The sequence below is a fragment of the Leguminivora glycinivorella genome, chromosome 7, assembly GCF_023078275.1.
Source record: "Leguminivora glycinivorella isolate SPB_JAAS2020 chromosome 7, LegGlyc_1.1, whole genome shotgun sequence".
Classification (NCBI taxonomy): domain Eukaryota; kingdom Metazoa; phylum Arthropoda; class Insecta; order Lepidoptera; family Tortricidae; genus Leguminivora; species Leguminivora glycinivorella.
Window position 1 is genome coordinate 12,368,751 of NC_062977.1, and position 26,786 is coordinate 12,395,536.

Sequence of the window (26,786 nt, forward strand, 5' to 3'; positions counted from 1 at the left end):
TATGTTATGGCCTATACTAGACCGTTAAGGGATTTACCCGTCTTAGATTTATAGAATGTATTTAAGTTACATATAAACTAATGGAGTATAATAGTGTTGACATTGCTAGTGACTCTTTGTAAGGGAGCTTGGAATTGATTATTTTATGCTGTAGCAATAACTGAATGAAATGAAAGGTTGACTAATTATGAATAAATCAAACTCAATTATGAAATTGTCTTTCATGAAATGGTCAAAATGTCTAATCATACTGATTTAAACTTTCACGATTATTACACATAATTATTAATTATGTCTAATTATGCTATGTCATGTCATGACATATTAGGCCTCTAGTTACATAGTGTTGTTTCTGGTTAGGTAGCATCTGTGGCGTATTATTACTTCCAAATAATTTTAATATAAGCACTATAAATATAGTCCAGCTCAGTACTGTGTACAGCAAGTCCTATATTTTGAAAGAAAGTGTGATATGGTCGTTAATAATGTCGTGTTATGACTCACCCGCCGCCGTGGTCGCGATGCAGGCGGCCAGCGCGAGCAGCGCCCCCGCCGCGCACCGCCGATCCATCTGCCGTCGTCTGCAACAATCACAATCGAATCAATTACCCTGCCTCACCACTCGACTCAAGGGCATTGGGGATCGAACACACCGGTAATGGGTAACCGTCACCCTTTACGATGCCAAATGACGTTGAGGAGCGCGCGAATCTTACAGATGGGGTTTACTCGCTTTATTCTCATTACACAATCAAAGTTCGAAGAAGGTGCACATGTATTTTATTTTTAACTGTATGATTTTGATAATGGCACTAGTACATACATACACGTATTTGCATGAACAAAGTGTTAACAAAAATTCTTAACACACCGAAAGCGAAACCGTCTACATAAATATTGCTCATCTGAAATCTTAAGGATACCTAACATAAATTAACCCAGGTAGAAAATGTACCAAATATTGGGAGAGGTCCACCTCAAACAAGACAATAAATATTTCTGTCGGTGTTGGCATGTCGTAAGTTTAAAAACCTATATGTGTAAAAGGGTCATCAGCCTCATTTGGGTATAAAATGCTTCTCTTAGTGTCAGTCTCAGGGTCTGGAACTGTTTTGTGATTTTTGTGACTGCGATTAAGAGTTGCAAGTTGTGAGGTTTGCCTGAGTGCACAGTATTCACGCAATAGTAATGTTGAGCGAGATCAAAATAGGAGTAATTCCTATTTTTTTTGGAAATAATGAGTATATTACACCGCACATACTATTATTAGTTCAAAAGTAGCAGAGGTCTGATATGTTTGTAACCACACTCTTCTTTGTGGTTTGGTTAAGTCGTAATGAGTAGAATAAATATACACGCACCTCAAGAGGGGATAAATACGCAACAGAAACAGAAAAACGTGCTGGAGTGGGCCCCTCGGCCGGGGGAGTGCACTTGTTGGTGTGAATGTGCACACATCAACAATACTAATTACTTAAAGTACCCACGATGATGAGGCTATTGTGACGAGCATGGTTTCAATATAGATTGCAAGGTGTTACTAAAACCTAAAGAATGAAGTTCGCATTGGCGGTACTACATTTTCGATTCCAAATGCGTATATATTTGGGAACTGATTAATATCTGGACCAATTTGCTACAGTTTGGGTTTTATGAACTTTTTACATTCTAAAGAGTCCAGGCATGCGCGGATCCAGGGGGGGTCAAGCCCCCCCACCCTGGAGCCTAGGTTGTCCATACAAATAGACCACGTGACACCCCCCCCTGGGACCTGGGCCTTTATCACGTGTCCCCCCCCCCCCCTCCTGGGCACGAAGCTGGATCCGCACTTGAGTCCAGGCTACCTAAACGTCATTTCCATTTCAATTCGAAGCAACTTTGTTGAGCTGTTTGTAGCATATGGGTGCGGAACGCGGAAACGAGGGTCAAAGGCAAAAATCTAGGCAACCGTTTAGTCCTGAGTGAATGCCAATTTAACTGTCCATTCACCGCCGGCGCGCGGACAATAGCCAACTATGTGGTTCGAGGGAATTCAATAAATTTCAGTATTTCTGTCAATGGCAGTTTAAGTTATGCTACGAACGACTACATGGTTCCCGTAGCGTCCACTGTTTTTTTTTGCGCTTTGGTATTTTATTTACCTTCGTGCAAGTGCTTAGCTTCACTTACCTATACCTGATTTGTTACATGTTTGTAGGATCCTTGTAATACTCGCAGAAAATTTACATAATGTAGCTCTTACCGCCTTTTGTAGAAATACGAGGTGTCATCTTTTTAACCCCCGACGCAAAAATGACGGGGTGTTATAATTTGACGTGTCTCTGTCTGTCTGTCTGTCTGTTTGTCTGTATGTGTGTGTGTCTGTTTGTGGCATCGTAGCTCCCGAACGGATGAACCGATTTAGATTTAGTTTATTTTGTTTGAAATCTGAGTTAGTCGGGAGTGTTGTTAGCCATGTTTCATGAAAATCGGTCCACTGTGTCGGGGGTTATTTCAAATTTTTAATTTGAATAAAAACTATCATCGACATTAGGTTGGTATTAATTCAGCACTTCACTTTATCTTATCATCATATGAGTTTCAATCTGAATTCATGGTGTTGATGATCATGTGCGCGTCCGGTTTTCTTAGAAGGAGGGAAAATTTATTTAAAGTCTTAACTGAAAGAGTTTCAAGCTCTGGTGAGCAAATGATTGTAACCCGGGCTTATTCGCGGGGCTCTGGCCTGGCTGTTACCGTGGGAACGCATCCGTCCGGCCTGTTGTTCGCACACACGCACACTCTGCACATACGCCACCTGTATTTATGTCTACTTACTTAACTGTACTTGACCATCATATATTGCACACAATTCTGCTTGTTACTAAAATTGGCTGTATATGGTACTAAAGTGGTCTGGTCTGAAACGGTCGTAAATAATTACCATGGCAAATGCTAATTACGGCTCTCGTCTAGTTATCGTGCTCAAGTGCAAGTTTCAACGCCAATTTAGTTGACAGTTTATTTTACATCGTATTTATGTTTCTCTATGCTTCGTATTTTATTATTATCCCGTAATAAATATGTATGTAACTAAATACTTATTCAAATTGATTGAAACCTTACAGGACTTTATTAAAAAGTAAAAAACCGGCCAAGAGCGTGTCGGGCCACGCTCAGTGTAGGGTTCCGTAGTTTTCCGTATTTTTCTCAAAAACTACTAAACCTATCAAGTTCAAAACAATTTTCCTAGAAAATCTTTATAAAGTTCTACTTTTGTGATTTTTTTCATATTTTTTAAACATATGGTTCAAAAGTTAGAGGGGGGGGGGACGCACTTTTATTTCCTTTAGGAGCGATTATTTCCGAAAATATTAATATTATCAAAAAACGATCTTAGTAAACCCTTATTCATTTTTAAATACATATCCAACAATATATCACACGTTGGGGTTGGAATGAAAAAAAAATTCCCCCCCACTTTACATGTAGGGGACCTACCCTAATTAAACACTTTTTTCCATTTTTTATTTTTGCACTTTGTCGGCGTGATTGATATACATATTGGTACCAAATTTCAGCTTTATAGTGCTAACGGTTACTGAGATTATCCGCGGACGGACGGACGGACGGACGGACGGACGGACGGACGGACGGACGGACGGACGGACGGACGGACGGACGGACGGACGGACGGACGGACGGACGGACGGACGGACGGACAGACGGACGGACAGACAGACATGGCGAAACTATAAGAGGAACCCTTATGTTAGTTGACTACGGAACCCTAAAAAGGCAAAAATGGAAGCGAGTTTTCTACAGCACAATGATATCAAAAACCAACGACTTGATGACAATACACCGATAAATGAAGTATCGTATGCCCAACGCGACAAGTTGGACCCGACAGACCCGACACCGATCTCTTTATTCTAACCTTATTATGTTGCTATAAATATAAATAAGCGCGTACAGATGATAGCAGGGGTCCTCCGGCTTCCGTCTAGACGCTCTCGACGAGCCGCGGGCGTAGGGTGAGGGTAGGTTCGTCACTATTTGCTTTACTAAGATACCACGTGCTCCGGACGTGAAGAGCTATTCACGTCACGTGTTTATGCCGCTTCCGTGCTATCTTTCTCTTCGCAGGATTGTGTAAAAATACAGTTCAGACTACATTTTCCGCCACAATTTGTTCCTCCTACCGTATACTTGTCGAGTATGTCGATGTGGTGTGTTTTTAGATCAAAAATTGAAGTGGAACAGAAACAAATGGATTTTTTTTATCTCTGATGTCATGGCAAGAACGTGTCTTGTAGATGGTAATTGAAAAGCGCAATGCATAAAATGTGATTTGATTGCCTGCACATTTAGCATGTTGTATTGGAAACATGTCGGCGGAATAACCAGAATATTAATATTTTTTATTGTGCATACACAAACAATTACACCCTTATAATAAATGATTTTTTCTTGGTTCATGTTAAATATATTTAGATAGGTACATACAACAAACTTACTTAAATCACAACTTTAATCTTTAAATTCATGAGTAGTTACCAAAATTTTACCTTCTATAAATTGTGCTCATTTCACAAAAACAATACACGATGGAAGGTACAGGTGACCAAGTTAAATTTAGCTTTGATTAGCTACCTCCGTCGCGCTCACGCTCCGATCACTTCAATGTAGGGTACACAATAGAAGCCCACTTCCCAAGCTTAATTTGGCATACCGTTTACTCCAGCGGTGGTTGCGCCGGAAAGTAACAGTTAATCCGATTAAATAAACTCAAATTTGAAAAGCATGGAGATGAAAGCCGCAAATGTGTGGCGCTCTTAATTGGTTTCCCGAGCATATAACTGTAGATGGGTGCTCTCTGTTATTGATCACGGGTTTATCTACGCGCTGAGCGGAGTGCTACGACGATGCGCTACGCACGCACAACCTACTCATTGCTGCCTATTTGCGTCGCCGATTCTTTTTTTATTGTTAATATTGTTACGCGCTTTGCGGAAAACGATCCTTTCGCGAATTTTGTTTCTTTGTGTTTTCCCCAAGAATATACAATTACTCAACATGGAAAGTTTTATATGTGAGATATTTTAATTTAGGTGCGTAGTGAGCTAAATGATCCGATCGGATGGTCGGCGGGAATTAGGCGCTCGGTCGAGGCGGGTCGGTGTCGGTGGCCTGCCGGCGTGCGCGAGATGTTGCCCAACACATAATTTCAGAGCACTGCAACCACAGCGAGCATTGACACCAATTTATCGAATATTGAACAATGGCTTAGATCAGAGAACTTTACTGTCTTTTGTTTTCGCTACCCTTACATAATTACATAATATATAAACTTTGAGCACAGATATTTGTTCCTGAGTCATGGATGTTTTCTATGTATATAAAGTATGTATTTATCTATTTAAGTATGTATATCGTCGCTTAGCACCCATAGTACAAGTTTTGCTAGTTTCGGGCTCAGCACCACATGGTTCACAGGGACGTTTTTTTTTAGACTTAATCGGTTATACGGTTTTATGTATTGTCTCTGATACCTACATAGCTAGCTTTTAGACACAATTAATGTTAGTGTGCAACGATAATATTTTTTATTCAAATGACTTTCTAAACATATCTGTCATGCAATGTCAGCTGGTAGTGGTACGGTCAGATGCGGCGATCTAGATTGTTGCGCGATGACCGACGGGTCAGCGAGCACCGACGCTCGCGTCGGGTCGCGAATGCTACGCGAGCGCGGAAACTTTTATGTTCTTTAATGCCGTCCCGCCGAGATCCCGATAACGATAGACAGCTCGTTTATCAGCCTCGATCTTAATTGTAGGTACTAGTGAGACTGAACATGTAAGTTCGATTAATAGACGCATACGTGACTGTGGAGCTTTGAAGCTTGTCTACTTACTTCGATGCGTCTGCGCTCGAACAATGCGCTCACGTACAGTATCGCGATTATCAATCGTCGTAAATTACAAGTGATTAGCATATAAGTCGTGAACACGGCAACTGCGAGTGGTAACAGTTTGGGTTACAATCTACACGGTATCGTTATTAGGCGATAATTGTCATCGAAGTGTAGCGGTCGATTAACGGCGGACGGGCGCAATTGTGTACATACTAAGTAGCTGAAGCATGTAGCGTGCCAGTAAACCCAGATGTATGTCGAATGGGCGATTAAATGAATGTACTTCCCAATTGGGTTGCTATGCTATCATATTACGTAAATGGTAACATGCCTACTTAATAAGCGTACATAAGCTAGGATATGTATGGGATCAGTTCAAATATTAGAACTAGATCAGCGACAATTGCAAAACGATTTATTAACCATTATGGTAGGTGCTATTGCATTTTAATCCTTTATTGGACTTGTCGTTCTTATGTAGGGTAAAATTTGGTGAGATAGAGACGAAGATTGATAACGTAAACTCATGTTGACAAGAAAATAAAATAATGTGTTAAAAGAAAATAATCTGTATCAAAAATGTTACATATGTTACATATATTTATATTAATTAAATTTCATGTTGTCGAGATTAGGTAAATCATATGTTACGTATAAGTAGGGAAAACAATAAACATGCATTCAATCGTAATTTTTTATTCCTAAGCAGTTTCATAAAAATGCCATTGTTAAAACCCCGAAAATATAATAGGTAATTCAAATCCAAAAGCGGTTGAAAACTTTACCCAAGCGGCCAGAAAAATAAGTGTATATGGGATCTGTTATCAAAATTTGAGTGTAGAGCGGTATTTGAGAAGTAAGTGAGGGTTATACATTCACGTGGAAGTAACTCGTCGTGGCAGGCCGCCGGTGCCGTACCCGTGTCCCTCAGGGAATCGGTAGGAACTTGGCAAATATTAGTTTCCTTCATGAGATATCTGCTTTTGGTTCGGTTCGTTGACCCGTGCAAATTTTGTGTCAGAGGATTAAAGTGAAAGCTATCTAGACTGTATCATCACACATAACAGTGCTTGGGTTTTTTGTCAAAAAGAGTTTTGCATAGCTTATCGCTAAACGAATCTGCGTTCATGGGCTTCTACGTGTGAGACTACTTGACACTAGGTAGGTAGGTACCTACTCGTCTGCACGTACTGCCCTAGATTCAGTTGGGCCTAAAATTAAATTCTTATTCGTAATTCTCTTTAGGTACCTACATTAAATATTATATTATAATACATGTGGAAAGTAGATTTTTTTTAAATGTGTAAATAATGGGTACTTTTAATACATCCTTCTTCGAAGGTACATATTGAATATTATTTGTATCCAATATATGTAGATAATTTCGGGAAGAGAAAAAACCCATAAATGAATCTACATGGAAGTTGTGTAGAAGTAAAAAAGTGTGTTAAAAATGAAACTCTTCGAAAACTCTTCTCTCATGACGTAAAATAAGTAATGTGCGTTACGAAATTTGTGGACTGGTAGTTTTCATGGGTACCTTCCATATTCGGGACTCGGGTAATATATTTTCTATAATATCACGTAATAGACGCTTGTACTTACTAATATGTTATATGCAGTGAGATTTTTTTTTATCATAATTTAAGGAGCTTAGTCGCCGAGTGATTATGGCGCTCCATACGTTGGCGAACATTATACAGTAGCAAAATTAGTTGATATACATACATTCCTTGTAAATCTTATACAGTAATTTAGCTTGTTCTGACTTAGGTTTGGCCAGCACAAGAGATTTTAGTTAAAACTCCATATTGAGCCACGAGCGATATCGGATCGCACTCGGGCACGTAGCGCTAACGTAGTCCGAATAAGTTAGGTAAATCCGCTCTAGACGCACCTATACCGTTACAAACGTTGGCATTCCATTTCAAAACGAAACCAAATCATCTTATTTCCACGCTATTTAACTTAATTTGGGGTCGTTAGATAATTGAATCTGTGACTTCCAAGAAAAGTATCAGAGAGAAACCAGCAAAAAATGAGATTATCTAAGTTGAGCGATTTTAACATAAAACGTGAAACTGTTAAATTGTGTTCAAAATTAAATTAAAATGTCATGACATGATTATGAAGCTCGCTTATGTGTAAGCGGGCCTAAGCATGTTGTAAAAGCCACCGTTAGTGGGCATGGGCACGAAGCGAGTGCAGCGTGCAGCGAAGGCTCTGTTGCTAGGCATACGCTGAATTCGCGATTGTTGCCCGGCCGCGTCGCTCACACGATGAACGTTGCCCCCGACGCCCGCTCGCATACCTATCCACTACCTACCGCGGCCTGCTGAGATCTAGGTAACATTGCACACGATCATACTCGGCAATATCTTGACATTTTGAAGCATCGATAGGAACAGACATAAGACAAAAAAGTTGAATTATATTTTAGAGATCATTTGAACTGGCTTTCTTCACTCGATCTATTAGTAATGGTAATTGAATAGAACCTGCTTTCGACGAGCGTGGATCTTAAAGTAACGTTCCGGGCTCACCCCTCAGCGTCAAGTGAAGAGCCGCCCTTGCTCTCTGTGTCCCGCCCTCGCGCCGCGTGCGGTGACAATACGACCTACACACCGCGGATACATGCGGAAATTGAAAAAGACTGCAATGTTTTAACTTTCGCACTCCTGGATCGACGTAACATGTTTTCATTATAATCTACTAGGGAATAAACTAAGTATGGCGTGCCATAAATTTGCTAAATTAGCAATTAGTCTTCCAATCCAATACAGCTAAGTTATCCCGATGCAATATGAAACCGGAGTATCCGGGCCGGCGCGGCTGCACCCGCCTGACACCGGCTATTAGGGCGACCGCTGACCCGTGCCACTTACGCGCCCCTCTCACGTACGAACAGCTAAACCAACTATACAGCGGGTCGGGTACTAAATCGGTGACTTTTGAACTCCATTCCCTCGAGTACGAAATCTAATTAAGATTTAAAGCTCAGTTGATATGCTTTTGCGATGGCGGGTGGGCGTGCGAGTTGTGTTTTGTTATGTTAACAGTTAACCTTACCAGGAAGTAAGGGCTTCAGTGCGATGTCTATTGACTTGCATTCGCAGGCATGTTCGAATGCTTCGTGTCGAACTGTGTTTACGAGCGTCTGGACGATAGCTAACCGGCCGGCCCGTCATTACGCCCATATCTCTGTGTAAGGAATGAATGGCAAGCTTTTGCGAACGCATGCCTTGCATGAGCTTTAAGAGGTTTGGCACGTATTACTAAGATTTATTCTTCTGAAAAGCTCCTTTCAGAGCTTAACATGTAACCGGTAACACGTAACTCTCAATCTAGGTTCCCATTCTTAACCATCAGCCAATGTGCATTACCTACTCATGAATCCTAAATAATCATCTCATTTAGTATTATGTATTATTAATAGTGCAACAGTATGTTGGTAACATTCACTTTCATACCGTGAAAGGTGTAGGTAATAACAATAGCTCCATGGTTCATGTTTTTACAGCGGGATTGCACTGGAGCGAACCAGTTAGTTTGTAAAAACTATAATATGTAGCACTAGGCATGAAATATACATTGCATTATCATATTACACGGGAACCGTGGTCATCGTTCAGAAAATTATGCGATTCGTTTTCACTTGGAAACCACACGGGGATAAAAATGCACATAAACAAAGAAAGCCTAGCAATAAAAAAAACTATGGCGAGGGCGCAGGCCGCTCCGGTATCCTGCACTTGAATTATTCTACCGCATATTCTTGCAATCGAGAAGCAGTAATTATATCGCGTGATAGCTTAACGATGCAATTCCCATCAAGATAAGTACTAGGTTTATTGTTATTTAGGCATTATAAAGGGTGAGCTATAAAAACTGACTTTTAATCAACTACTTTCAGCCATCTTCACTATTTATACCCACGTAAGGTTATAGCTTACCTATAGTTAGATGCCGATGCCGCGTGTTTGATCACTGTTGTAATTTAATTTTTTATTTATTTTTATGTTTAATAAATTTCTTATTTATCTTTTATTCTACATACTCGTACATGCCTACATGTTATATCCGTGATGAATAAACTACTTACTTCTTTACATGATGTATCTAACTAAACCTTTAACATTAAGAACTTAGGTACTTATTTCATTATACATATACATTGTACCTACTTAACATATGACATTTTGTATCTATCTCGTCATGTAGTTTTGAGAATAAAGACGATTGCGGAAATAAATGAGCGCGCTATGCATGGGAACGAGGGTAGATAAAATAATAGGGATCGCGAGCTTCGGTCTGAATGAGTCGCTTCCCCCGAGAGAAGCTCGCCGGGGTCAACCTGTGCGTGCAGCATCGACCCACATTTGAAGGATTACAAGTAGCTGTTGAGAGAATTTACCGCTATCTTCGCCATATAAGCTGTATGGATATTAGGTCGCTACGAGCAAAGCATGCTCTTGCGCCGACATCTGCGCAAATATTGATTTAGTAAGTCGGAACCACAATGGCGTCGGTTGAGCTCGGGCAGCCTAATGTGCGGCCGCAAGAGCCGTCGATGCCATATTAACATCAGGTTTTCGTTAAATTACTTGCCACCAAGATGACCAGTCCACGTAAAATAAAATAAATATTTGACGTATTTCTTTCCCACGCGTGTCTCGACCTCAAAAAAAAAACCGGCCAAGTGCGAGTCGGACTCGCCCACCGAGGGTTTCGTATCCGTACAAACTTTCAATAGTTAAAATAATCTCATGGTTCTCATATAACTCTAAAGACGTGACTAGAAGTATAGGTACTAATGATCATTACCTATTGTGTATAGCGCCATCTCTCAGTGAATTCTGCAACTAATTTGCGCGACCTGTATAGTATGTTGGTTTTTGAGGGATAATTGTTTAAAATGTTAACCGAGTTTTTACTTTATTTGAAAGAGAATGTTTTACGTAAAATCTCGTATTCATTTGGTGTACGATATACATCCACAAAAGTTTGATTGAAAGAGAAAGAGGTTGAAAGGTTAACTTGAAAGTTAAAATCTAAAAAGCTTTTTGTTATTTAAAAAAAGTTTCCAAAATAGACACACGATTTTATTTTTCTTGTAATATTTAGCATAAAACCAATGTTTAGTTAAATTTTCATAATTTTTCGTTGGTGGTTGGTTGGTATTTTTTACATTTTCCTTCAAAATTCTTTTTTTCCCACAACCAAAAAAGAAAATAAAAATATAGTTTTGATAAGTACAATTTAAGTTCTTTCTAACGATACCCCACTTGCCTTGTAACTTGACATTTACAGTTTGCCCCTTTTCATTTTGGCCATCTTTTATAATAAATATTAATAAATTTATAAAAATAATACTTTCAATTTGTAAAAATTTACAAAGTTCATAACTGTTCCAAATTTCAAATCGATAGCATAAGTAGTTCTCGAGACATTTAGTTAATCTACAGACGGACCGGCAGACAGACGGACAGAGCGGCACCATAAGGGTTCCTTTTGTACCTTTTTGGTACGGAACCCTAAAAACACTCACGATCCCAAACGAAAATTAAACATTCATATACAAACTGTTTGGCATAAGTAAAAAAGGTGAGATTGTATAAATATGTATATTTACAAGTAAGTACTGAATTCATATGATGGATAAGTAATACGTTACTCATTTAAAGTAAAAAAGCTGTGTAGTGGATAATCTTTCTCTAGAAATCTTTACGCCTTTCGGAGAAACGTATTATTGTTTTGACAATGGAATGGGAAACAAAAGAACGGTTTGAAATTGGTACAGCGGCCGCGCCCACTGAAACAGTCGGTAAGTCGGTAGAAGTGCCGTGTTTACATGCCCGTTTCCTTGCCCTCTCCAGCATAGGTGAACGTTTATAAAAAGTTTTCAATTTAAAATAAATAATCGACTCATCATCAATTGGCGATTAGTTAAGTGTGTTTCATAAAAACTATTGGCGCCTTCCGCGGTTCCGCTCCTTCCGCCTAATTACACGACTCATCTACACGAGTTCACTAAAAACGCCCATGTAAGTACTGTACTTAAGCACCTACTCTATTTGTTTTGGTATGTTTTACACTTGTACATGTTTGTTCAAAACACATTAACTCGCAATGAAAACACGCTCAATTATTAAGAACAGTTTGTCATCCAATAAACGTTAAGCGAGAATCATGAGTAGGAAATGAGCTCGTATTACTTGTCATTATGCAACATGCAATATTAATGGTGGTTTTGTACCGTTACCAACTGCGCCGCCGCAATTTTTAAGAAACCACTTACCGCATCGAAATACATGTTTACCTGCCCGTAATAATATCATACTCCGGAAACACGACTAGCACCGTGGTCAATTGGAAATTTTCAGGTCTAACTATAAAAGGCTTTTCCCCTTAGTTACCTTCCAAAAAATCGAGATATTCGATAGTTTATTTTTGCACTTATTTGTTTTAAAAATCCTACAACACAAAATCGTAGGAATGCATTTAACATAAGAAGGTTGTTTGAGTTGGGTTTTTAGCATCATAGTAATTAGGTATTTCTAACTGAATATTTTTTTAAATTAAGAAATAGGTTTCTACCGGAATGTCTAGATAAAGTAAAAAAAGTACATCTAGTTTTCGGTTCATGTGACTTTGTTTTTAGTATAAACCTTATACCGCTCCCTCTAGTACTCACAACATGACTCGAAGACACAGAACATAATTTTCGGTACAGATGGTGCTTTTTTTAAACTGGTTCATTTCTTGTCAGGCCAAAACTTCGGAGGGCCATCTGGACTGAAAAACGTCGTACGATACACGTGCGAAAAGGAAATTCGTAACTCGATCTCGTGTCGATTTAAAACACTACCTTCGGTCGTGTTTGAATTTACCGCCACTCGTTTCAAACTTCCTCTTTTCCGCACTTGTATCGTAATGTACTATTAAGAATGCCAGATAATAATGGCTGTCATTTAACGGATTATTTATATTATAATCAATAAATTTCCAGAAACTATTCACACCGTTGCAAATCGTAAATATTCAGGCTCTTATATGTTTACCTTATCGATATACATACAACATTCAATTTGTTGAGCATTTAAATCGATTAACATTACTTCAGATAAATAAAAGTTTTTTATTGTTTACATGGGTGGGCCGATTGTACATAATTATACCTAGACCTGACACGTGTCAGATGTAGCATCGGCAGCTGCAGCTACCAATATTATCATAAAACAGACATTTACCCGACTACTTAGATTGTTATGGATAGTATGATCATAACATAAGCAATTTTATATGGTTGAATAGATATATGAGTTCTTCAAGTGACATTTGTCATTTGAAGTTATTGAGTTCTGTTTTGATATCACGTAATCATTGAAATCATTAAAAAAAATTGTTTGTGAAAATTTGAAATTACGGCTGTCAATTTAATTCAGTAGAGCTGACCGAAGAGCTGGCGACTTCCTCGCACAACGTATCAGCATTGCGATACAGCGAGGAAATGTCGCCAGTGTCCTTAGTACAATGCCTCAAGGGCCTATTTTAGACATTAGCTAGCTTTTAAGTTTAGTCTTAGTTTCTTATATAATTATGTAAATATGTTCATGTAAATACGAGATTAAAATTCAGTAGTATGCAATCAGGGCTATTGTGAAATATTCAATTTATGTAACATATTTGTAAGTTGAGGTAGGTACTTGTGTGTACAAATTAAAACAGACGAAAATATAGTATACAGATTTCCGAAGCCTAACTTGGCATTGCGACGCACAATTCAGTAGAAAATGTCATCAAGTGATATAAAAATAATATACAATTAGATATTTTACTAAAAGTGCAATTAATCTTATTTATTTGTATTAATCTTTACAAGCCACGTTAAAAAAATAATTTTAGTGAATGTGACATATTGTGCCTTCCTCGATAAAACTTAAATTGTTTTGTCAATATTCAGTACTAGAAATGTGCTTCGTGAATGGTTTTAATTTATTGTTCGAAAATGTATTTCACAAAATAATACATGCGATACAAGAGCGGAAAAGAGGAAATTCGAAATGAGTGGGGACTCGAGTAGGATGAGCAAGTTGCACTATAAAACGCAATTATCGCCTAATGCGAGTACATCTACTCTCATGCCACATCTCGGACACTGGCGATCAAATATATGACAGAGGCGCGTTCCTAGCACCTCGTGTAGGTGAACGCGTACCTACCATGCTTGTAAGTATGAGTGAGATATGACAGGCAGTAACTGTGAGGTAACCGAAAGGGGGTGGGCGGCACTTTCAGCGGAGAGCGGGAGTGGCCTTACTGTACGATAGTACTCTTTATTATACATACTGTGCTCATGGGGTGTTTTTTAGGGTTCCGTACCAAAAAGGTACAAAAGGAACACTTATGGTGCAGCTCTGTCCGTCTGCCTGTCTGTCACATTACTATTTCTTTATGAGATAGGAGGCAAACGAGCAGACAGGTCGCTTGATGGTAAGCGATCACTGCCGCCCATGGACACCCAAACACCAGAAGTGTCGGAGGTGCGTTACCGGCCTTTAAGATGGGTGTACGCTCTTTTCTTGAAGATTCAACTTTGTATGGAAAAAATAAATTCTATGACATGCTTGCAGTCTTATATTACTACGCGTAGAAATGTAGTAAGTAAGTAAGAGTCTTTTAAAAAGCCTATTTAGGTGTGTACATAATTTACTAAAAATAGAAGTAAGGAAATAAATATTACATCACTTCTATAGTTATCGCGCCCATAATGACCATCAAGCATATCTGTTTTTTACACCATAATATAAGAACAGAAACGATCGTGATTAGTTCCAACATCAAGATATTGAATGAATACCTACGTATAAGAATTATAATTATTGTTATGAAAAAAATAGAACCAAAAAATGCCTATATTATATTCATTCAAGGTGAAGATGTCTGCGCACGAATGTCTAGAACAGAATTTAGGGAAGCGCGAAGCAGGAAGTTCTGTCGCAGATTACTCGCGTGATCGTTTAACTAGCTCGATAATAGGTATTAACCTGCACCGCCTCTGTCTGTGTTAGGTCCTTGAGGAGTAGATATGTTTTTGCTAACCTGAATTTAATTATATCGTCCGAGTTAAATTTTAAACTAAGGTATGGTGAGTTTTATCTTTAATTTAAAAAATAATCCCGTAACGTATTATATTTACGTATTCGCTTAAATATAGAAGCTTTAACGGTCTTTTTCGCAAATTTATTGATTTTCGTGCACGCTTCCTTTGAGCGTTCCTCGAGTGTGAATAATTCATGTCTCGAAGACTCGGTTGACATATTACTTTCATCGACTCTCCCCTTATGGAAGAGAAAAATGTGATAAACGCAGTACTTCAATACCATGGACTGTGAAGTGTTTTCTTTGATATACGGTAGGCACATTAATATGAATTTTCAATAGGGCCGCATAAGGTTTTGTAAATGCAAGAATAATATGCACTATTTAATAGATTTGAATAGTTCCGGGTCATATTCGGAGACAGAAGACGCCGGTGGCGTTACACGCAGCTTCCGAGGTGCAAGCGCCTACCTCGCAGGACAATGACATCGCGCGTTCCGCACGATAAAACACAATCTGGACATTATGGAGAGCACAAACTATCTTACTCGCGTAAAAACTGTTTGATACTATTTATAATTGCGTCATTAAGAACTCTATGCTTGTTTCGCGAACAGTGACCTGTTTTCCGAGATCATTCACTCGCCATTTTTACGTACTTAATTTAATTATGAATTTTGGAATACATGTGAGCGCGTTTTCATGTTACTGTACCCACTAAATGGGCCATTACCATAAAAAGAGCCAAAACTTGATATATACAGTGGTTTAAGAATTCCTTAAATTATTGTATTATCACATATTAGTGTTAATGGTGTAATAAAAAAATTACTTATATTTTTTTCTATTTAATATTCTTATATTTTTATACTTCTTTATTGTGTTTTTGATAAGATCAGATATATCAAGCGTTAGTTTAGGTCTTAATGAAATATTGTCTTCATAAAAAATACTATTTATCTTAATAGTTCCGTATGAAAATTTATTGTTTCGAGTTTCATTTTAATGTTATAACTATCACAAAGTGACACATACTTAAGCACTACATTACCGCTTGATAAAGTTTTATTAAATAATATGTTAATTACAAATATTACACACCTCAGTTTTATACATCACGGTTATATCGAAAATACATATCATTCTATCAAAAAGCCAAATAATACGTCAGATCAGCAACTGAGACCTGTTCACATATTGCACAACGCACTCGAGGACAAGGACTGCCATGAATGTCGTTGGCGCTGCAGAATATACTTACAATATACCTAAATACACCTAGCAGAGGCTCCATATATTGCCGCAGACACCCCCCAGCAACGCAAACGCCGTATATCGGTATAAATAGTAATTGGTAAAAGACCTACTCAAACACGCCATGAGAATTTTTACTCGGTAAATGGTAAAATGGGCATGTCTATTTGTCTTGTTACTTAGAGTGTGTGTGCCACGACCCGTAGACAACGCCATTCAGTTTCCGTGGGCTGGCTAACACAACTCTCCTCGGTTGACTCTTCGTCAATAAATGCTAAGAATGTTAAAATGTCTTAGTTTAGTGTTTTCTTTAAAATACTTACTGTGAAGGAATGTTATTTGAATAATTTGTGTATGATAGAAAGTTTAGGTATAGGTACTAAATTTTTTGTGAACAAAATGCTTCTATATGTGTAATTTACTGGGTAATGTAAAATACCCTATAATGGACGGTGATGCCATTATGGACAAAAAAACACAAATCCTTAAAAATAAGTATCTAAAATTAGTTACTAAAAAACTGACGGCTAAACTAGAGTCATAGAGCTGTTTAATTTTGAAGTTTCATTTAATTCGGTTATTTCTGAAGGATTTGGCGGCAAGATAAAAGTCATCAGATAACTGAAAAGAATATCAAGGCGAATTCTTACGAGTAGTAATGTTGCTAAGAGAGTTGAGTTCATGTATAAAATAAAAAAAAATAATACTCGATGTAAACTTGAATGAGTTTTACTTACTGCATTAACCATGAGAAAAGGTATAAAACATACTAGTTTGTTGCTCCAAAGATATAAAGAAATAGTGTTATTTTGCGAGTGTCCATTACTGGAACCAGAAAACTGCGTACCTCTTATGATGGACAAGGAACACTTTACCTACGAAACCAAAATTTACAAGAAACAATCCTATGTTAAAATAACCCAATCTATTTTTATTTGGCGTATATAAAATTGACTCATTGAGTATCAGTTGGCTTTAAAAGTAAAATTTAAAACTTATTTTACTGTCCATATAATGGGGGATCCATTACTGGAGAACTGCCGTCCATGATTGAAAAAAAAACCACATAGTTTTAATTTGTTAACTATGAAGAAACCAATAGGAGTATCTATTCTGCAATACGCTTGAAATGTAAAAGAAGGATAAAGACATTCAAGTTTTAACACGCTTAGCGGTAAAAATTTTACACGTATCAGTGAAATATCAAAAATAGGCAAAATTTTATCTTAAACTGTCCATGATTGGGTCCGTTACCTTAATATTTAATGAATTATTTTTGTATAACGTGCTTTTAAGAAAATCTTTTAATCGGATTTATTTGAACTTCAGTATTTTAAAGTTGAAACAAATATAAGCGGCTAATTCATTAATCACACAAATAAAACGGATGTGATAGTAAGTAGACCTAATCTAAGTAAGACCAATTCTAATTGAACTTTGTTAACAACATTTAAAATTTATGTAGGTGAGCCCATTCTCACGTACGACAATTAAAGAGTATCTAAGTTAGGTGTTAGCTCTTAATAAGCAGGTCGACCATTGGCCAGGGGTGATGATATTACATTAACAAGACGAGATTTAGCACAGTGACGTCAGTACTTTCACGCCTTATACGTTACTGATTGACATGAAAGGAGATAACTATTGTAATAAAAACTCAGACCAGCAAAAAACTCGAGCTAAATAACATCATAACCTACATTCCATTAGGCGGTACCGAGCGCCTAGCGAGCCCCGCCATTGAATGTGAATTTTAAACGGACCTCGAGTAGGGCCATATTTGTGTGTTTCTCTTTATCGGTCATTGTGACCTGCATCACAGCTCTTATTCTGATATTGATATTCAGGCGGCGAGCCGTCGCGAGGTTTCGTACCGGTCACTAACTTACTCGCTTCTCGTTTACATTAGGGACCAATAACCATCCTGCCGTAAAAGAAAATTCTTTTTCTTTGTTTCGCTGACATGGGAGAAAGTTTTTGTCCCTACCGGGACTTATAAATATATTCCCACGCAGACTAAGCTCCAGAGGTGTCTACATTTTGCATTTGCAGAAAGTTTATATTTTTGTGCCTAACTACAACAGAAATTATGTTGTTTGCTCGTCGCTTAGAGAGTCAAGGTTAACTGCACTGAATACCCATCGAATGACATAATATAAGGTTATCTCTCTTCTTACAAATGAATGAGCAATTTTAACAAATCTTACAAATAAAGGCAATGCATACCGTGGCATTGAAGTTTTCTTATTAAATTTTGTGTTTGTTAAGTAAGTGTATACCATTACGTTCCATCAGTATAAATAACCTTGAATTACGGACTGAAACAATAGAACCAAATTAAAATGTGTTTTATGATTATGACGTAAGTAATTCAAACTTTAATAAATCGCGTAAAGAAAATGTTAAGTGATACATACTTGCATCTACACTTCTACACTATCGAGGATTAAGTGGGTTAGGCCGACTAAATAAATACCCGAAAGTTGAATTTCACTTAAGGTACAGCGGGGCAAATCTCGACTGGGGGGGGGGGGGGGGGGGGGGGGCAATTGTAACTAATCCATTAAATAAATAAATAAATAAATATTATAGGACATTCTTACACAGATTGACTGAGGCCCACGGTAAGCTCAAGAAGGCTTGTGTTGTGGGTACTCAGACAACGATATATATATAACATATAAATACTTATATACATAGAAAACATCCATGACTCAGTAACAAATATCAGTGCTCATCACACTAATAAATGCCCTTACCGGGATTCGAACCCGAACTAATCCATTTTTTCCATTATTACACTATGATGTTGAGTTCTACATGTATCCACTGAACACGCCTACCATATAACCGTATAACCGGTGTACACTCTATTTAATAATGCAAACCTTGTAAAAAAAATGGACCAGTTACATTTGCCCCCAAACGATATTTATCCTGAGAATGGTTAATAAGAATTGGTTCCCTAATATACTTTTTGGTATCGTTTTTGAGGAAGTCATTATAAGTAGAATATTATAATAATATAGAAGTTAACTCTTTTTATAACGCAAAACATTATCATTTAATGGTTAGTAAATAAAGACTATTTATAGTTTTAATAAATTCTATAATGATTGTCACGACAATATGATTAGATTATCACGATGTGCACGCTTTGATAGTTACATAATAGTACGCGAATATCTCAATGAATATACCATGAAATCAAAGTCACGTCACGACATTACGACCGGGCCTCCGCGCATTTCGGGTCTACCCCACTTGACTCGATCCGGCCGTGATTACAATATGGCAAGGGAAACAGAAACGGTTTCCGAGGTTTTTTGCGACATTCTTGTGGTCCGGTAACGGTGCCCGTTCCTAGAGCATCGGCCCGGCCGCGCGGGCGCAGCGTCGCCGTCGTGCACTACACTTCTACTGCACTAGGAGCCTCTCTTCGATTAGTTCGGAACAACCCATTTTTACCATTAAGTACACACACACACACACTTGAAACATTCTTGATACCATCGATTAGATTTTCAATCTCAATTTGCCTAACTACTCATTATGTGTGCTATTCAATGGTCTTTAAAAATTACTGGTTATCCAACTGTGGAGTGTTGTGGACTTTTATTATTTTAAGACCATAAACCCACATGGAACTTATGTAGGTAAAGCATAAATGTGAATGGCAACACATGTGCTTCGAGTGTGGAAGGTTGTGGAGGTCAATGGCACCGGCGCAGATTCAGTTCCCCATAAGTTGCCATTTTCCCAGGAAGCGGGCGGCGCGGCGACGGCGGCGGCGCGTGGCACCGCGGAGCGCGCCCGCGCATTCTGTCACGCCGGGGCTTGCGCGCGCATATTGACGTGCACACATTAATGCGAAGTCAGCAGATCTTCGACAACTTTTGAGGGCAGTTCATATTATAGATGCGGATTCAATGATGTCTATGTTTCAATCTGATATTATTGATATGATTTTTAACATACTCGTAGGGATTGATATTTAGTTAAGGGATCTTAAACCGTGTAGAGCGCGCATCCACAGATCCACACATCTACAAGGGCTATAGCTTTTATAACATTCACATGAACCATTATTTTATTTTCAATTATTTTTATTTTATTTTTATTAAGCGGCCATTAAATCATGATAGTCGATAGAAATTAATTATGATATCAATTTTACCACCTATAGTTTTAGTGCAAGTTCTGCAAAATGTATATACTTAATTCTAATTTCGGTAATTTTAGCATTTACAAAGCCAGGTGAAGTTAGGTAATACTATGCGAAGTGACGGGAATTTACGATAGCAATTTGCTTGACCATTTTATATGTAGGCAGCGATCTACATAATATATACATATCAATAAAATCTTTGACCCTGAAAGTGTGACAACTTATGCAATAAAATAGTCAAACTTATTGTCGCAACGCAACCTAACCAGAAGGAAGAAGGTAATCTAGTCATTTAACTCTCATCAACAAGGCGTGTATCCGCAGCCTAAATGCTTGAAACAAAAGAATCGGAAGCTTTGCCTCAAGTAGTCGGCCTTGTTACTCTGCCGTCATCGATGGCTATTTACCTATTTATACGTGACTTCAATTAAATTATTCAACTTCAAGTTGGTCATGTAACGTAACATGGAAAACATGGAAAATGTAACGGATAAATCAAATAATATAATTCAACATTAAGCGTGACATCGTTTTAACTCCTCCGCAATGTGAAGGTGAAGCTCTGTTTTTGCATTTGTTGAACAAGTAATTTAAGCCTTCCACAGTTTTATGGCGCCTCACCAGATGATAACCTCTGCGTTTTCTACTTATGTTGTTAATGATTAACTGAAAATTAATGGATAAAAAAAGCTCGTAAAGAACTCTAACTCCACCTAAAGCATTATATTTCCTAATATTTATAGGCGACTATGGGATATGGGTTAAATTGTGGTGTAGGCGAGAGGCTGGCAACCTTTCACTGCAATGCCACAGTTTCGTTTTCTTCTAACCCCTTGTTTGCCAAGAGTGGCCCTGAAGCTTTAGTGGTTTCATGTGCTCTGCCTACCCCTTTACGGGATACAGGCGTGATTGTATGTATGTATGTATTTATAATAACGATGACCAAGGTTAGGTAGACATTGTAATTCGAGACCATCAGAAGCGACGGAAAGTACTCAAAGTTTTAAAACAATATAGTTCGGTTGATGTGGCCGGGAAATTTTATACTTAAAATAAAAATAAATAAATATTATACGACATTCTTACACAGATTGACAGAGTCTCACGGTAAGCTCAAGATGGGTTGTGTTGCACTATACTTCTTATGTTAAAAAAATGTCATGATTAATAAAAAAATATAAAATACATCGCGGTTTATTGTAGGGTCGGGACAGTGGGGAGGTCCTCAAAGTGCATCGCGAAGGCGTGTGGCCGCCTGGCCGCGGCGTGAAACCTTCACCCTGCACTTGAACTCGCGCGCCGCGCCGCCGGCTCCCACCGCGAGTCGCGACGCGACGCCAATACTAGCGGCGCAATCATCCGGATACATCGCCAATTTTTACAATTAACGCATTCATTCATGCATTAGATTTTATATTTTTTTTATGAAGTATCTACTGTATTAATATCGATTATACTATTTATACAATTTCATTAGGACTTTTCGCGAATTGAATGACCATGACAATTATTCGTGGCCTTGTAAAAAGTTCAATGTGATTAAAGTATCGTGTAAGATGCATTAGGTAATTCCAAATGACAGAAATGCTTGGGTAATTTCGAAAGGGAAATCTTGATATGATAGAAATAATGGTGATTTGTCTGTTTTGACTTTCGGAATTAGACGACTTTCGAAATTACCCCAATGCACCTTATTTATTAAGTACGTTTTAATACAGCCACTTTTTGTTATTAAAATTTTAGTATTGGTTACATTTAGCGATTGTTCGATTAATAGTAATTTTATAAAAAAAAATACAAATGCCCTCTCTTATTTTCGCTGCTTATGCTTGTTCAACGAATATTGTTTATGGTATAAAGAGACTTAATTCGATGAGAAATTAAAGCTTGTTAGTACACACGAGTGTACACATGAATATTAATAAGGATAAAAGGCACTTACTTGTAAACAACTTTATACATTTTTTTCTAAATATGTTGACTCGACCCTGAGCTTACAGCAGCAGTGTCCATTCGAACGTTAAACTTTAGTTTAGACAAACATCAATTCCAAGTAGTTATTAGAAAATAACTAGATAATGTACATAATGATTTTTGTTTCGACAATATTAAATAAATTAAAATGACTAGTAAGTAACGAGTGAAAAAAAAGAGACCTTCAGACAGAATTTCTATCGAACCAATTAGTTTTACAGTATTTTTACAAGCATCATGGTACAACACTTAAATATTCATAAAAATCATAAAATTTAGTAAAATATGTCCTTGTATCAAATATGACATATTTACATTGATATTGTATACATTATGTATATAAGTATAGATAGAATATCAAAGTACGTCATATTTTGTCATATTGATATTGTCTATTAATTGTATTAGAATAGGTAATTATGTTAAATCGATCTATCATAAGTGAGATGATTAGATGTCATATAGATTACCTCATGACCTCAGTTATTCGATATTCAAAGAATTTATTAATTTATGTTTATTCTCCACCTTTAATTTTATTATTTTTATAAATAAAAAAAACACAACATTTACGTTTTAATATAGAGTTTCAGACTTCGTATTTTATTTATAAACATAACCCTTTATTTTATTTATTTATGTAACTTTGATTACACAGTAGAATAAAGAATAATTGTGTGTGAAAATTGCATTTCGCGGTTTGAAAATAATATGTCGAGCGATTTTCGATAATACATAATATACGACGTTCAGTGTGTCCCCAATCGACAATAAAGTTATAAGGTCGAGTACCTATTACATATATTATAATGAAGACCATTTCTCGGGCGAATGATAATGGTAGAAATTATAATGTAATTAGTTCTTGTCTATACTACGGATGTTAATCAAAAACTTCATCACCAGCAACACTTTAGGGTCGCAATAAACTATGTGCTCAAAGATCGCATATTAGCAAATTAAAATAATCTAAGGCTGTATTCATTTATACGCGATATGCATATATAGCCGAAGATATATGCACCGTGTACTATCAGACCTTTCGTAAAGAAAATTTGTACGTATTCTCCTCCTGGCAAAAGTTAAGAAATGCAACTACAAAACAAACATTTAGGATTACTTCCAGTGTTACCCAAGTATTCAGATTCCCTATCTAACATACCTAACATTCTAATAGACGTCTGTAAAATATTAGTTTATAGAGTGCTGATTAAGCATCTTCCGTTTGCGTTTATGTCACATGAGGACGTTTTGTCGATTTGTGCACCTCCGCGGCTAACGAGCGTTACATGACAGACGTTTTTTAGGCTTGAAGGTCGCCACCGAACTCCTAAACAAAAATTCATACACTTGCACGTCTTAATTACTTCCATCTCATCATGACTTTTACAATACATAGTATAAGTAAATAACGAAAACTATGTAATATTTATTTTTAAATAAGTCATTGTTAATAAGTTATTGTTCTGATATCTTGTTGGTCCGTGATATAATATATCTCAATTAAAATATTTACATAAATAGACATCATCTTTATTTAATTTGAATAACAAGAATAGCCTGTATATTACTTAATAAAGGTATAATAAGTATCCTCAACTTGTTGACTTTTATATGATTTTAATAATAATGTGAACAGCGCTCAAAATATAAACCGTTGATTTGTTTCGAAAGTAAAACAATCATATACTAGTACCCGCCTAAAAGCTTCATTAGAAACATAGCGCGCCCGCGCCAAGCTCGTGAGCGCTAATCACGTTTGTTTCTTTCATTGTTTTCAGTCACATTGAACACGCCTGTAATAAACTCCGATAGTTTAAATTGCCTTGTTTCAGCTGAATGAATTGTTCAGGATTAAGTAGAGGAATTAATTTTGTTGTACTTGGTAAAGTACAATCGAGAATGATTAGTGGTTGGCGGTGTGAAATATTGGATCCGCCACGCCGCGAGCGCGCCGCACGGGCCGATCGGATCCACTCACGAAAACCTATTCAAACCTTTATTCACTTCTCTGATTCACCGCTCTTCTAACTATTTATTTTATTGCAGGACCAGGTAATTAATGAAAAATAATGTTTAACGTGCAAAGCGAGACTAATAATTAAGTTAAAGTATGAAATTATGATTCCATAGGCGTTCATGTGGAAAATTTGCAATATTTTTTTATTATAATTCAGTTTATGGTGCGTGATACCTTTATTGCATTCTTAATTAACTTTTGCATACAGTTGCTTTATTTAAAACATACATAGGTTTATTGGGTTTTATACAATTTCTTGTACCTATGTAATTTTTTTCAATAACGTTGTGGTAAGCAATTGATACATATATACTTCTCAGTTATAAATGAAAAACAATGAAAAATATAAAATAGTTTCATAAAATAGAATAAGGAACTGAAGAAAATCTTGTTCATACTCAATTTCTACTGAATGAATAGGATCGTTCTCACGTTAACTCTGCGGAAAAGCTCGCCGGCCGGCTCGTAGCCGCTTCAGCTACAACTTATCTCGCCTTCAGGTATCTCGCATTCACTATTTACTTACCACTTGTACACAACTTTTATTTTAACATTTTTATTTATTATTAAGTGCTATTATAAAAGTGATTGTATGCCTAATAAAAATTGTTTTTCCGCAAATATTTCGAAGTTTTTACAAGACTTACCTCTGTTACTGAGTGTCAGTGCGAATGTCGAGGTCGTCAATTGCGGGTCGGTAAAATGTTTATGTCACTAGAGTCCAGCTGGGCTGAAGAGCGTCTCGTGGAGCCCGGAGCGTGGTGTCTGCGGCGCGGCCGGCCCGGCACTGACGCGAGGCGGTCGGCGGAGGCGGGCGCTCGCGCGGTGCCGCCGCTCTCGGGAGCTGGAGGCTTCGCGGCGAGCTTTCAGCGACACAAGACTCGACCCGTACGCACTGCACACTGCACTCGCCCTTGTCTACCCACGCGGTGCGAATCGCTTCTCAATCGTCTACTGTTCTGAGCGCCCGACGTACGTTTGAACTCTTCGCGACGCCCGCTTTAGCGTATAAATATGAGGGCCGGTGGCGGGGGCGCCGGACCGCGACGCATCACGAATCCACATACACATAAATTGAAGATGCAGCTGTTGTCCTCCCCATTGATTTTATAACTTATCATTCTGTTACACCCAATTAGTAAACCCTCAACTTCCGAACGATATCACGACAGCCGCTGCATTCGCGGCGCGTATGTTATGTTCTGATAATTACAGGTACGAGTTCACATAACAATTGTGTCATAAGCGGGTGCATTGTTACTGCAGTTAAGAAATTACAAGATTCTTTCTATCCGTTCGTGTAATTTGTAAACTATACACGGGTGCTACAAAAGCTCGTAGCTTATTATAACGTCTAACCAATACAACTTATAAAACAAAGGCCCCATCATGTCTGCCTGCCTGTATATTCGCTATAAAGTCATAAAAAACTACAGAACGAATTTTCACTTTCCTTTTTTGCACCAATCTATAAAGTTATTCTGGAGAAACGTTTAAGTTTATACTCCATTAAAGTTTTGTAATAAATAGGCTACTAGACTCATATCGAATTTGGCACAATAAATGATTGTCCTCTGTAGTATTTGACATAAAAAGTCAATAATTATAGATTTTGGGTATTAACAGTGACGACTGACGACTCCGTATTTTCGATTAAAAATGTGTGTAATTTTTTTTTGGGCCACCGAAAACACTGTCAGCGATGTAATGACGTCATCAAATTCGAACTTACTTCTTGTCAAAACAATCAGTGACATGATGAACTTTATGCCTCATACTTAAAAGTCAGAAAATGTTATTTTCGAATATAATGACCTGATGCATAGATAATCTATAGATTAACATGACTGTGTTGTTTTCGCCTGATTACGTAAAAGTATACTTTAATTTTTGCTGTTTTTAGGTCATAAGTAATAAAATATGCCAATATTTTATTTCGGTTAAAAAAGGGTCAAGTCAAAGGGTCAGTGGCGTGAAGTGACGGGTGTTACCTGCGACCGGAGGATGCCTGTGAATCTTAAAGGCCTTGTCTATAAAAGCATAATAAGACCAGGGGCCTTACCATGATCTCTTAACGCGATTCAGTTTAGGACCTAAACTGAACTGCGTCGCTATTTCCTACCACGACATTGTTATTGCGATCAAATTTCGACCGAGCGAGCGATAAGCGTCCCAGCCGTTTCATTCACTCATCTCAAGTGTATTTCGTACCATGACATGCCACTTGAGCCTAAACTGAATCGCAGGAATGTCAAATTTAGCGATTCATAAAAAGTTACTCACTTACCGCATTATTCTGAATCGCTTTGTTGTAACACTAGCGATACTAAATAGTTTTGTGTTTTTTATAAGGAGTAGGAGATGGAAAA

General features: G+C 37.6%; 1 protein-coding gene across 1 annotated transcript in view; it reads right to left on the reverse strand.

The window, feature by feature from the left end:
- The window catches only part of LOC125227788 (titin), a 47,341-nt gene extending 21,983 nt beyond the window's left edge, over positions 1-25,358 (reverse strand). Inside the window, exons 1-2 of the mRNA XM_048132127.1 lie at positions 25,065-25,358; positions 505-581 (exon numbers count right to left, since the gene is read on the reverse strand). Of these exons, the coding sequence (XP_047988084.1) occupies positions 505-571 (67 nt within the window). The 5' untranslated portion in view covers positions 572-581; positions 25,065-25,358. The remainder of the gene's footprint in view (positions 1-504; positions 582-25,064) is intronic.
- Positions 25,359-26,786: the final 1,428 nt, after the last annotated feature.